Source organism: Leptonychotes weddellii, chromosome 8 (genome assembly GCF_054177405.1).
Source record: "Leptonychotes weddellii isolate Sample4059 chromosome 8, ASM5417740v2, whole genome shotgun sequence".
Taxonomy (NCBI): Eukaryota; Metazoa; Chordata; class Mammalia; order Carnivora; family Phocidae; genus Leptonychotes; species Leptonychotes weddellii.
The window spans coordinates 43031255-43046209 of record NC_138376.1 but is presented as its reverse complement, the minus strand read 5'-3'; the positions used below and the strand labels follow the sequence as shown (position 1 = coordinate 43046209).

Genomic DNA, 14955 nt, shown 5'->3' with positions numbered 1-14955 from the left:
CAGTCTTATTAATTCTTTCAAAGAACCAGCTCCTAGGTTCATTGATCTGTTCTACTGTTCTTTTGGTTTCTATTTCATTGATTTCTGCTCTGATCTTTATTATTTCTCTTTTCCTGCTGGGTTTAGGCTTTATTTGCTGTTCTTTCTCCAGCTCCTTTAGGTGTAGGGTTAGGTTGTGTATTTGAGACCTTTCTTGTTTCTTGAGAAAGGCTTGTATTGCTATGTACTTTCCTCTTAAGACTGCCTTTGCTGCATCCCAAAGATTTTGAACAGTTGTGTTTTCATTTTCATTGGTTTCCATGAATTTTTTTAATTCTTCTTTAATTTCCTGATTGACCCATTCATTCTTTAGTAGGATGCTCTTTAGCCTCCATGTATTTGAGTTCTTTCTGACTTTCCTCTTGTGATTGAGTTCTAGTTTCAAAGCATTGAGCACTGTGAATTGTATAAGACTGTTGAATCACAGAGCTGTACCTCTGAAACAAATAGTACATTATATGTTAAAAAAAAAAAAGATGAAGGGAAAAATGAAGGGGGGGAATTTGGAGGGGGAGATGAACCATGAGAGACTGGACTCTGAGAAACAAACAAACAAACAGGCTAACTCTGAGTTAGCCTGGTGATGGATATTAAAGAGGGCACGTACTGAATGGAGCACTGGGTGTTATACACAAACAGTGAGTCATGGAACACTATGTCGAAAACTAATGATGTAATGTATGGTGATTAACATAACATAATAAAATAAAAAATAAAAAATAAAAAATATGTTCATTGTGAAGTTATTGATAAGCATTAAAATGTAGTTATTTCAGTCTTATTTATTCATGTCCTTATAATTTGAAAAAGACTTTATTGAACTCTGAAATGACAAGAGCAATGAATGTAACTGAACCTATGAAATGATGTATGATTAGTTCTCAGAATGGGTAACATAACCTGTGGGTAAATAGAATCTCATGTTGCTTACATAGGCTCACTGTTTTCACTGACATGGGAATTGGTTACATCCACCTCAGTTTTGAAGAGAATGGGTGAGAGGAAACTTGCATCACCATCTATACAGGATATTTAGTCTAGATTTCAAAGATTTCAAGACTTTGAGTTTCAAATTATGTTCTTTACTCATACAGGGGCTGGGGTTGTTTTGTATACTTTTTATCTTTATTGTAAGGTATCATATGATCATTTTAAATTGTCCAAATACATTCACCATTTTCAAAGCATGAAAATACAGAATTAACAGTGTTATTCAAGACAAGTTATATTTAATACTGGGCTCATGATCCATATAAATGCTGTTTTAACAGATGAAATGAGAATGTTTTCAATTTGTTCTATTTTCACAAGTGTGGAAACTGATATTTTCTATGTGATCTGGAGTGCACACTTTGGTAACTAGATTATTTCATTCTGATGAGCTCTTTTTTTTATGTTTTTAAACAATATTTTCAAAATGCTTGAGTGTGGTTACCACATTGAACACTAGACAAATGTTTCATGCCTCTGAGAACATCAGAAAATCGTTTATGTTTTCAGTATGTTAGGGTGTGTTAAAATACAGATGGGGAGTATCTGAGAAAGAGCGCTTGAAAATATTTGTTTATACCAATACACATTTTTATTTTTGATAATCAGGTAAATTACCTAATAAATAGATAATAGATTGCCGGTAGTTTCAGATGGTTTATAAAAATGATTTTTGCAATTTTGAATATTGAACTGAAGTGTTCTGTTGTTTGAAACAGATGTACTTTGTTAAGTCATAGCTGCTTTGCTGTTTTTATTTTGGTTCTTCAAAAGTTTGTGGCTTTGACACTCTTTCTGGTACACACTTCTGAGGTTGTAGGGGAAAAAAAAACCCAAGGTATGTTTTAACAAAAGAGTGTATTAATCATGAGTAGACTAGTATTGAGAATGTTCTAGAAGTCATGTATGACCCTAATAGTTCATAATGAATTTAATCCACTGGAAATGATCAAATAAGATTGGCATATAACTTACTTTTAATTTATTAGAACATAGGGACCAGGCATTTTCAGTGAAGATCTCTTTCTTGCAAGTGAAGTATAAAGAGTGATTTGATGAGTATTTAAATAAGGGCAAAGGAGTTTTATGATGTCTACATGAAAAGTGCACTTAATTGATGGATTTAGGTGAAATATGAAGAACTTAAAATAATGTATTTTAGGAATGGAATGACTAATCACACAAAATGGGAAACCATCATGAGAGAGCTTTAGGATTGTTGCAGATTCTTATTGAGATGTGGAGTCAGGTGCTAATATTTGCTGAGCAGTCATAGAATGTACAATATTCTACCAGGTGGTTTTAGATAGAATAGTTTCTCAGCAGTTAGGAGAAAGAGAAAATTTACTCAATAAACATATTGTACAAAGGTTTATATAAAAGGCTGTGGTAGGTCAAGACTCTAAATTCCGTTAAAGTGAAGTTAATCATGAAAAACAGTATTAAGACTTTTGATGAAGGGTTAAAAATGGTGGGAAAATGATCTATAGTTGTTTTTGAATGAAGAGACATAAAATTGATTATATGAAAATTTAATTGGTAGATACTCATAAAAAGCTTCTTGATGACTTTTCTAGCTTAACACCCCAAATGCAAATAATGTTCAAGAGTTTGTCTGTCTGTTTACTATCTAGTAAACAGAGCAGTGTTTCTCCAACTCTGATCCAGAGTGCTTTAACCAGAATCATGAGAGATGGCTATTAAAATTCAGTTTTCTGGTCCATCTCAGTCCTAATGTATCAGAATTAGGGGCTGAAGCCCAGGGAACTGCATTTTTAATGGCTGCCTTATATGTATCTGATATAAAATTTGATAAGTAGTGATATAAAGGCTATGATACAGGTTGATCAAAATAGAGGAATATGAATGTAGTAGAAAGATAAAAGTTACCTACTTGAGAACAATTAATTTTGGTGACATTGGTAAATGAAAATGGAATTATCTTATTAGCTACCTTATTATTTTTTAAGGCTATATGTGCTTTAATATCTTTCTCAGGCTAAATAAACTTCAATATTGCCATGAATGATAATTTGAAATTATATTTCCAAATAGATTCAGTGTTTTTGGTGTATTTAAAATACTTTATTATTTTTTGACAAAATTTCAGAAGCAAATCTATTTTGGAAAACAAAGGTGCATCTACGTACAACTGAACAAGAGTAAAGTTGTTTATGGGAAGATTGATAAATCCTCACAAAGATAGGAATTTGGTCACTTAAATTTATTTGTTTGTTACATCTTCAATGAAATTTTTAGGTTATTAATTTTCCTAGAAATTTACTTTGAACATATATATAGTATTTTTTAAATCAATTTTTAGATCTGATCTATTACCATTTTTATTTTAGAAAAGTTACCTTCTATTACTTCTGTTATGGGGAAATGGTAAGGCTAATCTTGTCAAATGCCAAATTCCTGTCTTTGTTATCAAAGAAATTGCTTCTTAAACACAGTATTTGTTCTTCCCTAGATGGGAAGACTGACGCCTTATCTACCAGTATATCCTTAGCAATGTGTGAAAAATTGTCTGTGAGAATAACCTACCAAGACATGAAAACTAAGCAGATGTGTTACCCTCTGAGGTCACAGCTGTGAGGTTGCAGTATACTTCTTTCTTGTTGTTTAGTTTTTTTGTGTGGTTTTTAAAAATATTTATTTTAGAGAGAGAGCAAGTGTGCACGAATGGGGGGAGGAGGAAAGGAGAGGAAGAGACACACAGACTCTCAAGCAAACTCCCCACTGAGTGGGGGAGCCCAGTGTGGGGCTCCATCTCACAACCCTGAGATCATTACCTGAGCCAAAATCAAGAGTCAGACATTTTACCAACTGAGCTACCCAGGCTCCCCATAAGGTGGTGGTGGTGGTTGTTGTTTTTAAATGAAATAATAGCCACAACCTTTAATATCTTCTTTTATTTTGAAGGACAGGTATTTAACAGTAGTTTCTTGAATGACTTAAATGCGGGGAGAAAAATCTTAGGTTTTTTTTTTTCCTGAGAAATTTTTGAAATATAAAACTCCATGGGCCAACTTTTTAATGTATTATTTATTGTACATTTTAATTATATTACCTTATGTATTCACTTATTATACATTTTATTTAACTTCTCTTAAATAGGCAAAACATGTAGAAGTTGTGCTGTAAATTTCAAAATCTGCCTTCGTTTACCCAAATCCCGTTCCCATCCCTAGAGATAATAATCATTCATTTAATAAGATTCTTTCCAAACTTAGTCTTGAATATATGAATACATAAACAGAGCACATACACATTTTCAAAATAAAAAGTCATGTCCACTGAAATATTATTTAACTTCACAGTATTACAGATATTTTACCATATCTGGTTATAAGAAAGAATATAACACCTATCTCATTTCCTTTTATTTATAGCATGGATGTATTTCATCTAACTTCCCCTATTGATGTTACATATATTCCCATGTGTTATGCAATATTTGGAGGGAAGGATGTTTTCCTGTAAGTGAAATCATTACTTCAGAATCCAGCTTATGCTTTATTCCTGATTTTAAGCAGAAATGTCTAGTGTTTCACCAAGTATGTTTACAGTTGGTTTCCAATGGATTCAGATTCAGGTTTACAAAGTTCTAGATTTAGATTCGTAAGAGTTTTTAATAATGTCTGATAAATTCTGCAAAATGCATTTTTAGTATTTTTTGAGATGGTTTTGTATTTTTCCTCCTCTAAACTGTTAATAACTTGGATGAACATATTATATGGATATATTTCTTAACATTGAACACTCATTGCACCCTGAAGTGAACTCTCTTAATCATGTTCTACTTTTCTAATGCACTGCTGTATTTGATTTACTAACATTATAGTAAAGCCATTTGCATTTGTGTTGACACAAATTAGGTTAGTTTGTAGATTTCATTTTTAGATATTATTCTTGACTGGATTTGTTATTAGGGTATGGTGGCCTCATAATGTGAATTTAAATCACCTCCATCTTTAATGCCCTGGGGGAATTTAAATAACATAGAAACTATCTGGTCCTTGCATGTTAAGTAATATTTCTGTGGTAGGCAAAATAATGACTCCCCTCCTCCCCCTGTAAGATATCCATATCCTAGTTCCCAGAACATTATTTACCTCACAATGTAAAGGGACTTTGAAGTATGGTTAAGATTATTGACCTTGAGATGGGGATATTATCCTAGATTACCTGGGTGGGCTTAATGTAATCACACATAATTAGAAGGAGAAAAGATGGATGAGAAACAGGTCAAAAAGATTCAACACCAGAAGGACCTGACCAGCTACTTGCTGCTGAAGTTGGGGGAAGGGGCCTGATCCAAGGAATGTGGTAGCCCCCAGAAGCTGGGAATGGCCCCCAGCAAGAAAATAGGAGACCTTGGTTTTTTTTGTTTTGTTTTTGTTTTATTTTGTTCCCCAACTGCCAGTAACCTGAATGAATAGGAAATGATTTCTTCCCTGGAGATTCCAGAAAGGAGTGCAACCTTGCCAACTCCTTGAATTTAGCCTAGTGAGACCCATGCATTACTTCTGACCTACAGAACACTAAGAGAATATATTTGTGTTGTTTTAAGCCACTAAATATGTGTGATTTGTCATGGGTCAATAGAAAACTTACATAGTTTTCCTTCAAGTTTTTTTCTTTTAGTGAATGCTTATTAGTGTATCATCTCATTTTTCAATAGGAAAATGGGGATATACATATATAAACAGCAAAATTCACAGTGGGCTGAGTTGCACAATAAATATGTAACTCTATACATGTTTTAAAAACAGGTTTTAAATAAAAGACACGTAGACATAATTAGATATAATTTTCAAATAATCTGTTATTTAGTTTTTACTATATGAATTGTAACTATTAAGGTTAAAAATTCATTTGTGTTCTTCATTAAACTAGTTTCACCTTTGATTTGGTGTTCTAAAAATTTTTCATTTGGTGACTTCGATCATATATGAACTTCTTTAAAAAAGTAATTCAGATTTCTCTAGAAAGTGGTATATAAAATCTACTCAGCAACTGAGTTGACTTTAAAGGTCTTTGGAAAATTCATTTTCATTTTTCTCCTTTATGAGAAATTCATCACAATTTGTTTTGCATTATACAGTGACATTCCATGTACCAAAATGGACTGCATTTTTTAGGTTCTCAGAGGATCAGAACTCATTTTAGAGTAGCTCCAATATCATTTTGGAACTTCTTTCAAATGGAGTTGGTTTTTAGCATTACATGTGTCTATATGTATATGTTCTTTTTAACTCCCTAATATATTTCATGTGCATGATCTTACTTGCTAATATAAAGGGACAGGTTATTTTCTGGAGTTCTGGGTTCAGAGTGAGTCCGTGACTTTCCCATGATGTGGTGGGAGTGCAGAGACCGTCCGTGGGTCTCTAAATCCTGTCCTCCCCATCCTCTTCTGGGTTTTCAGGTATGTTATTTTAATTTGCTAAACATTTGTCTTTTTTTTTGTCCTGAAAAATGATACTTTGACAACAGTAAAATTGTTTAGAATATCTTTTTGGCCTTTAAAAAATGCTTTTAGATGCTGAAGGGAAATGCCAGTAACATGAAGCAACTTTGTAAGGGCTCCCAGATAGCTTTTCCTTCTGATGCCAGCTCTGGTCTCTTTCTGTAACTTATTATGTCAAACTGGTGACATTTTCTGTTGTGTGTAAACATAAGTAACCCAGAAATACTTACCAAAGCATTTTCTATTGAAATTACTTACCTTTGGGTACTTTGGGTCCATTCCCATGTGGCGTCCTGATCCATAGGCTAGGGAAGAAGAAATTCATCCAGTGTTACTCAGATTCTTTTTTTTTTTCCCCTTAAAGATTAGAGGGAGAGGGCGCCTGGGTGGCTCAGTTGGTTAAGTGACTGCCTTCGGCTCAGGTCATGATCCTGGAGTCCCTGGATCGAGTCCCGCGTTGGGCTCCCTGCTCGGCAGGGAGCCTGCTTCTCCCTCTGACCCTCCCCCCTCTCATGTGCTCTCTGTCTCTCTCATTCTCTCTGTCTCAAATAAATAAATAAAATCTTAAAAAAAAAAAAAAAAGGGAGTAGTAAAACTGTGTTGAAGTATTAAAGGGAATAGTAAAGCTGGTGATTTCCTTATTATGGGTTTATTACAAGTACTTATGTATTGGTTTGTTTTAGGTTTGGCAGCTATGGTTGTGAGTTACTTCTCTTCAGCATTCTCTTACCACAGAGTAATCTTTTGTACATCATTCATAATGGTCTGTCAGTTTTGTGGAATTTTAAAAAAAGGATTGAAAGACATTGTGCGGTTCAACTGAAAATACATTTGAAATTTTCGTTATATTTTCCTGAAAGAATTGTGATGAAATACATGTGAATGTTTAAAAAGCACAAAAGCCATTGTAGTCAAAGTTAGCCAAACATGAAAAGACAAAGGTAGTGGGTGACGGGCACTGCCAACTCGGCACCCCCCTAGTGGGAAGCCTTAGACTGCTGGAGTCCTCTTGGGTACAATGGGAAATTTTGGAAACAAGGGTAGAGAAAGGCAAGGTAGGAAGACCCCTCCCCCACAAGAAAAAACAGACATCCTTAAAAGGAAGAAGGAGGACAAATTTTGAGACATGGGGGAGAATTGACTTCATCTATTTCACAACTTTCAAAGGTCAGGGAGGAGCTGTGAAAAGACAGTCATGAAAATTTTTTCATTAGAGTGCCAACACTGAGCTAAGCTTGTGAGAGTTAATTGATATAATGTACCAACTTTATGAGGTAGATTCTGTTATTTTGCCCTGTATAAAATGGGGATACTTCTGGAGTCCCTCAGCCACTGGATAATGGGCTGGCTCACTTCAGGGTCTAAACCTGTAACTGCTTCCCCTGGGCTTTTTATTAATAATCATTGTAATAATTGTTGTAATTTTTATAGTTAATAACTAATTTGTAGTTGTAATTTTGTAGCTATTTAATTAGCTAATAAGCTAATAAGAGTTCATGAATCTTTAGGAACAAACAAATCACTTCTTGATACAATAAAAAACATGCTTCTGATATTTTGATAACTGTATATTAAATATCTCTACCACTGTGCAGAAAGATTGAAAATTTTGATACAAAAATATCATTAACGGGTTAGATTTGTTTTTAGTACATTGAAAATATTGTATTACTTACAAGCAGATTGGATCCAAGATGCTCTGATTTCAGGGGTATGGTAACTGAATTCATTGGACCTGAGAAAGTATCAAGTGATACTTTTGTCTTTTGTAAGTAATGTGTCATGGACATATTTCCTTCATTACAAAGTGGTCTTTAGGAAATAGGGGCCAAACCCTTTATTCTAAATTATGTATTTCTATTCTTAATGACTTTTTGTTACACGTCAATGGTTTAATGGTTACAGAGAAGATTCTAGAACATTTTTTATGTCAACACTTTTTTCACCACAACATTATGCAGGATTTTCCAGTTGACTTTCTGCTCTTTCTCAAACCCAGACTGAAATCACAGAAGTGGGGAAATACACCGCTTTCCTCTTACCAAATAAAATGCTTGTTTCTGTCTTTATTTATACATTCTCACAGTTGCCTGAATCCAGAACCACATAGGCCGAAAGTAAAATATAAAATAGTTTGCTTGGAAAACATTTGCTGTATGAAGTAATTGTCACTAAATACTTTGGATCGACAAGCTGGTAAATTTCAGTTGGTTTTGAATAATACTTCTGCTAGTGTAAAATTGGCAAAATTTAGTGAATTTCAATAAATGGGAGCCCAGGAAAATAAAATCTAGGAGAATTTTATTAACTAATATAGCTCTGAATGATTTCAGTTCTGGTTAACTTCTCTCTCAACAGCCTTTTATTCCATGCATACCCATGGTATCATATTAGTTTTGCCAAGAATTGCTTTTATAAATCAGTTTTATATCTTCTTTTTAAATATTCTATAGTTTTGTATATTTGTGGTTGATATTTATAAAATAAGCAATAGTTCTTGGCATAATTAGACATAGAATATATGACTGCATATCTCTGAATTATATTTTAATGTTTTACTAACTTGTTAAGACAATAGGAAAAGGAACCTTTTTTTTTTTTTTTTCAAATCTGGAATCTCCCCCAAATACTCTCAATATCTGATATGCTGAAATAACATAAGATTTGGGGCTATGTCCTAATAGAGACCAAGCTCAGTATTATAATTATTTAGGTAATAGGGTGTCAAATCAGATCCAGGGTGTGAATTGGGGGGGCTCTCAAGGGCTCCTGGGAGGTGGAGGTCAGGGTGCCTGAGCATAACTCCATTTGCCCCCACAGTGAGGATGTGGCCTTTCTGGCACTGGAATTGGCTTCCGAAACAGGAGTAGAGGCAGGGTATCTGTAACTGATCTGTACTAATATCATAGATTGTGTGAGGGCATAGAGACTTGAATAGTGATGAAATTCTAAGTAGTAAAGGACAGCGTGCAGCAAGAAATTCAGCTTCTCAGGTCTTATAGTATCATGGGTAATTGTATGACCCCATTAGAGATTCTTGGGGCCAAAGGACTGCATGGCCGCAGCTGCACCAGTTTCAGCATAGAACAATATATGGCTGTCTTATATCTGATAAGATTTTACAGACAGGTTTTATTTCGATTCAGGACTTAATCTAAACCTATAGTGAGTGTGTGTATATGTATATTTGAATGGGAATTGATTACAGATGGTGTCATGCCAACTTATGTTCTATCGAAATGGAGGCCTTTATTTGGAACAATATTGATCTTAATTGATTGCATTGAGAATACGCATTTTCTGCCTTGGAAGGATACAATTCATATCATTCTGTGTTCTTTCTACAAAAACTCAGTTATTTAATTTTCCTTATTTTTATGCTCATGTTTTATAATGTTACTTTAAAATTTATATGGTTTTATATTATTTTCTAATTCGTATGTTTGTAAAAGTTTGTGTTTTCAACTAGACTACAAGCCCTTTGTTGATAGTCCTTGCTCACATACAACTTTTGTTCTTTGCAAAGGGTGTAGTGCCGTGACACAATGAATGGAGCCAAATAAAATCAACATGAATTCCAATTTATGATTCAAATTCAGATTTTTAAAACCAGAACTATATGCATGTGTCTTGCATTATAATTGTGGCTAACACATTGACCAATATTGTGTTAATAAAGTCAAGATGTGAAAATCAAAATAATGGTTTACTCTCCCTGTAATAGAAGATAACTTGATCTCATCGACAGTGGCCTCTCTACCACGTGCCTTGATTTACTGAGGAGTACTGCTCTTCTTTGAGAGCCCTGATAATGCAGAGGGCTTTCAAAGAAATACTGATGGGTCCCAATTTCCTTGTCTTTCAAATTCCTTTTTGGCCATCTGTCTAGTTACTTATTTCCAGTGTTACTTATTTTAACTGAAGTGTCCTTCAGAAAGGAACTAAGAAAAATGAATAAAAAATGGAAATTGGTTAGTGCCATCACTGTTTGCTTTGGCTGGTAAAAGATTATTTTGGTAAATGCATTGAATGACTGTCAATAGAACTGCTTGCCCATTAATGAATATGCTAATGTTATTCTCAAGTTGGTACAATGAACATCAATATTCTCTGAATTTTGCTGAAGAACTTCTACATCTAGGTGGAGCCATGTGAAAGAGTTCTCTATATTTCTTTCTGTCCTCAAGCTGTGCCCTGCATATTTTTCATAGTTTTATGAACAAGGGAATCATTAGGAGAAAGATTGTTGTATTTTATAGAAGGAATTAAAGTTCCTGGGTGTTTCATGGCTCAGTTTGGAGGATATTAGTCTTACTAGTTTTTAATTATGGTTGTGAGGTGGTGGGGGTCTTTGTTGTACTGAATCTGAACTCCTATGACTTGACAGTTTTTCTTGCATTATTCATTTTAAATAGTATAGGAATATATTCAAGTGAAGTATCCTTATTTTTATCACTTATGTTGGTCTGAAAGAAGAACCAAGGTTAATATTCTCATAAGTGTTTCTTTTTGAAAGCCTTTATTTAAAACTTTATCAGTAGATGTTCATATAATATTGAATCCCATAAATTTTCTCCATTCCAAATTGGATTATTGTCAGTAGCAGTGTTATACTGTAAGTGGATGATGTAAGTTTGAAATTATGCATTATTTACAAGTTAAAAATCCAATCAGGACTTGAATTCATCTTTAGTGATAAAGTCTATACTTTTTAAAATTGAAATACTACTTTATTACTTTTTAGGGAATGCCAGGATTTCCTGGAAACCAAGGATTAATGGGACAAAAAGTGAGTATTAATGAAACTTGAAAGATTTGGGGCTGGATCTGTTTATTAGAAGGGCAAAGTGGTAATATCTTCACATAGAATACATTCTTACCACCTTCATGGCAACAGTTAATTGTTCAAATATGATATAATTTCAGAAACTATTATTTTGTCTTTATAATTAGTTTTTGTTTTGTTGTTTTATACAGATAATATTAATTTGGGTTTATACATGTGCTTTCTATTTTACTTGGTTACTTTTCTATCTTGTGCTCTTTGACCATCCTTTTGGTATAATTTTACTACTTCCTGAACTATATCTTTAGCAGTTCTTTTAGTACAGATATCTTGGTAATAACCTTTTAGATTTTATCTAATTTTAAATATCTTTATTTTACTTTTGGTTTTGAGGGATCATTTTGTAGGACATATGACTCAAGGTTGATGATTATTTCACTGAAACATGTTGAGGATTTTCTTCTATTGTCTGCAGGATTCCCTTATTAACTATGAAACATCTGCTCTCATTCTAATTACTGTTCTTTTGTAACTGATCAGTCCCTTTCTTTGGGATTCTTTTAAGGTATTTTATTTGTCTTTCATGTTCTAAAACTCATTACAGTGTATCTAGATATGCATTTCTCTTTATTCGCCCTGGGGAGAATTCAGTTTTCTTCCTGGCTCTGTGGAATTATTTCCACTAACTCTGGAAGACATCACCTGTTATTTCCAAATTACATCTCTTCCAATCTTTGTTCCTTCCTTCTGGAATTACAGTTAGATGAATTTTATTTCTTCTCATTTTGTCCTCCATGCTTCTGAAGAGCTTCTTATTTTCATATCCTTGATTCTAGCATTCTGGTTAAATTTTTTGGATATATTTCCTACTGTACTTATTCTTCCTTTACTGTGTCTACTCTGCTGTTTAAACCATCAATAGATTTAAAACAAGACAATCATACTTTTCATTTCTGAAAGTTCAACTTTTCAATAACATCTTTTTATTCTTGACAGCCTCTTGTTCCATTTATGGTCCTAATCTTTCATGATTCCATTCTTTAATTTGTAAAGATCTCATATATTCTAAAATCTGTTTCTAACAATTCCAGTATCTGCAATTTGTTATTTCTGTTAACTCTCAGTCTTATGGCTTGCTGCCTCTTTCTTTCTTGATGAAAATGAGCTCATTGCTTCATGTTAATTGTTGTGAGTTCTGTCAGCCTAATTGGGGCATGGAGAGCTGCCTCCTGCTGGTAGCCATGGATATCACATCAGCCCCTGTAAGAGTCCTGGGTCGTCCCAGGTATTAAAGATTCCCACCCTCCCCTCATGGCTAGCCCACCATTCAGTTTCTCATGCACTGGACACCTCCAGCCTTGTTGGCTCCTGCATCTCTATCTCTGGCAAGATTTCTGCATAGATCTAAATCCTCATAATCATAGTGTTAACGCAGCGTATATTTTATTAAAATGCGGGATCTTTGAAGACCTCTCCAACTTCTTATAAGACCAGCACTATCTCCCAGAGGATGTTCTTTCCAGGTTTTTGTTCTTGTTGTTCAGGGTTCAAAGACGCCCTTGGAGTACCTAGTTAGCCACAGTCCAAGAAATTGAAGTAGAAATGCTATTCTATATCCTGTATTTTCTTAATTTATGTTTACTATCATGTTTCTTCATCTATGATAAGAAAGAAAATTTTTCACATGATAATTCCCCCCCCCCCCATTGTCTTACCTCACCAACTCTGTGTGAACTTCCAGGTCTTTGTTTGAAACAATGACAGTATCTCTCCTGATTTTCTCATAAAAATATATGACTTAGTGATTTCACAGACCTTAGGCCCAAATCTTTAAGGTGTTATGTTCCTGATTTTTCCATCCTATGTTGCTTCTGTTTTACAGTAGAGAAAGGGGAGGCAGACTGGGCTGATTGGTATTGAATTTTCATTTCATAATGCTTTGGTGGGAAATTCCTGGAAATGGATTGATAATTCAAAATTTTAAATTTAATCTGTATTTGATTTTTAGGGAGACATTGGGCCTCCAGGACCACTAGGAAAAAAAGGAGCTCCAGGGATTCCTGTATGTTAATGTCATTATTATCAGGGTGTTTGAAATACATTTTCTGTGTACCAGGAGTTCTTATTTTGGAGTTTATAAAACTGGGGAGGATCCAACAGTGAGATTTTGGGAGTCCACAAATCCATTTGTATGAAAAAGATTATGTCCATTTTTCCAGAAACCAGAAAACAAATATTCTATCTATTCATTAAAAAAACTAAGTACCATAAAAAGTCTAAAACTTTAAATGTTCTTTTTTCATTTTTTTAAAAAATTACACATTTATTACACTAATGAGGAAGAATATGTTCAGAAGAGGTAGTATAGGAAGATCCTTAATTAGTGAACAAATAATTTTGGGAGTTTTGAGACTGGAAGGGACATATGAGTTTGATATTAGAAGTTATGAAAATCCTATTGTATGTGTGCAAGATTGCATAAAAATTGCTAGAAGTGATGTTGATTTTAATCTGTGATTCAAATTACCTATAATAGCTTTTTCTTTAAGTTAAATGGGTATCTCTCATGTTTAACAGTTTATGACTTTATGTAAGTTAACACAGATATTTTATCCATTGCTTGGTGAAAGAGTTGGTGAATTTTGCACATAAGAGTAAATAAGAAAAATATTGTGCATTAGATATGAATTTGACTTTTGGGGAGGTTTAAAAGAAGACTGTTCCCTTTAAAATGGAATATTCAACCTCCACCTTCACTACCATGTCATTTGTTCATTGAAAGCATAAACTTGGTGGGGCGCCTGGGTGGCTCAGTCAGTTAGGCGACTGCCTTTGGCTCAGGTCATGATCCTGGGATCTTGGGATTGAGCCCCGCATCGGGCTCCCAGCTCTGCGGGACGCCTGCTTCTCCCTCTCCTACTCCCCCTGCTTGTGTTCCCTCCCTCACTGTGTCTCTCTCTGTCAAATAAATTAAAATCTTAAAAAAAAAAAAAAAAGAAACTTGGTGATTTACCAGTATCTGAGTTAGCTTCCCGAAACTGAAGGTATTGGCTAGAACTTCACTGAACTTTGAGAATATGTATATGTAACATACCTAATATTTTATACACAATGCGATGAGCCAGTATGTTTTATATTTTATAGTTGCAGTAATATCCTAAATTGATAGCAAAGCGTAGTAGTGATGACATGGTATTTTAATATGATACTATTGAGATTATGTTTTCTGATGATACTAATTGCATATTTTTTGCTCATCACGTTTCCTTTGCTATGTTTAAGAGAAAGCAAATGCTTTAATGTATGTAGTGGTATTTAAAGTAGAATCTAAATTAAATTAGTTCCTTGTTGCTAGAGTAATTATTGTCATATTTTGAATTATATGGTTAAAAATATGATCATTTTGTAACTTGAAGAGAGATTGTTAGATTCAGAGAATTTATTAGATGGTAACTCTTTCAAAATATTGTTTAAGAAACAGAAATTGAATGTAAAGTTGACCAGGATGACATCTCTGAAGAAACCTAATTTAGCCATCTTGACAAAAGGAAGAAAGTGAGAATATAGGGAAAAAAAAAAATCAACTTTTGTTTACATTTTTCTTTTACTAGCTTTCCAGGAATTTTTGCTATTTGTAGGTTATTTGAGCAACCACGTTAGGAGG

The 14955-nt window shown here is 33.9% G+C and overlaps 1 protein-coding gene across 7 annotated transcripts in view; it reads left to right on the top strand.

Annotated features, from left to right (window-relative positions):
- COL21A1 (collagen type XXI alpha 1 chain) overlaps positions 1-14955 on the top strand; it is a 217989-nt gene that overhangs the window by 184384 nt on the left and 18650 nt on the right. For all 7 annotated transcript variants that reach the window (XM_081828461.1, XM_081828455.1, XM_081828454.1 and 4 more), the window contains 2 exons: positions 11250-11294; positions 13300-13353. In XM_081828461.1, coding sequence (XP_081684587.1) covers positions 11250-11294; positions 13300-13353 — 99 coding nt within the window. The remainder of the gene's footprint in view (positions 1-11249; positions 11295-13299; positions 13354-14955) is intronic.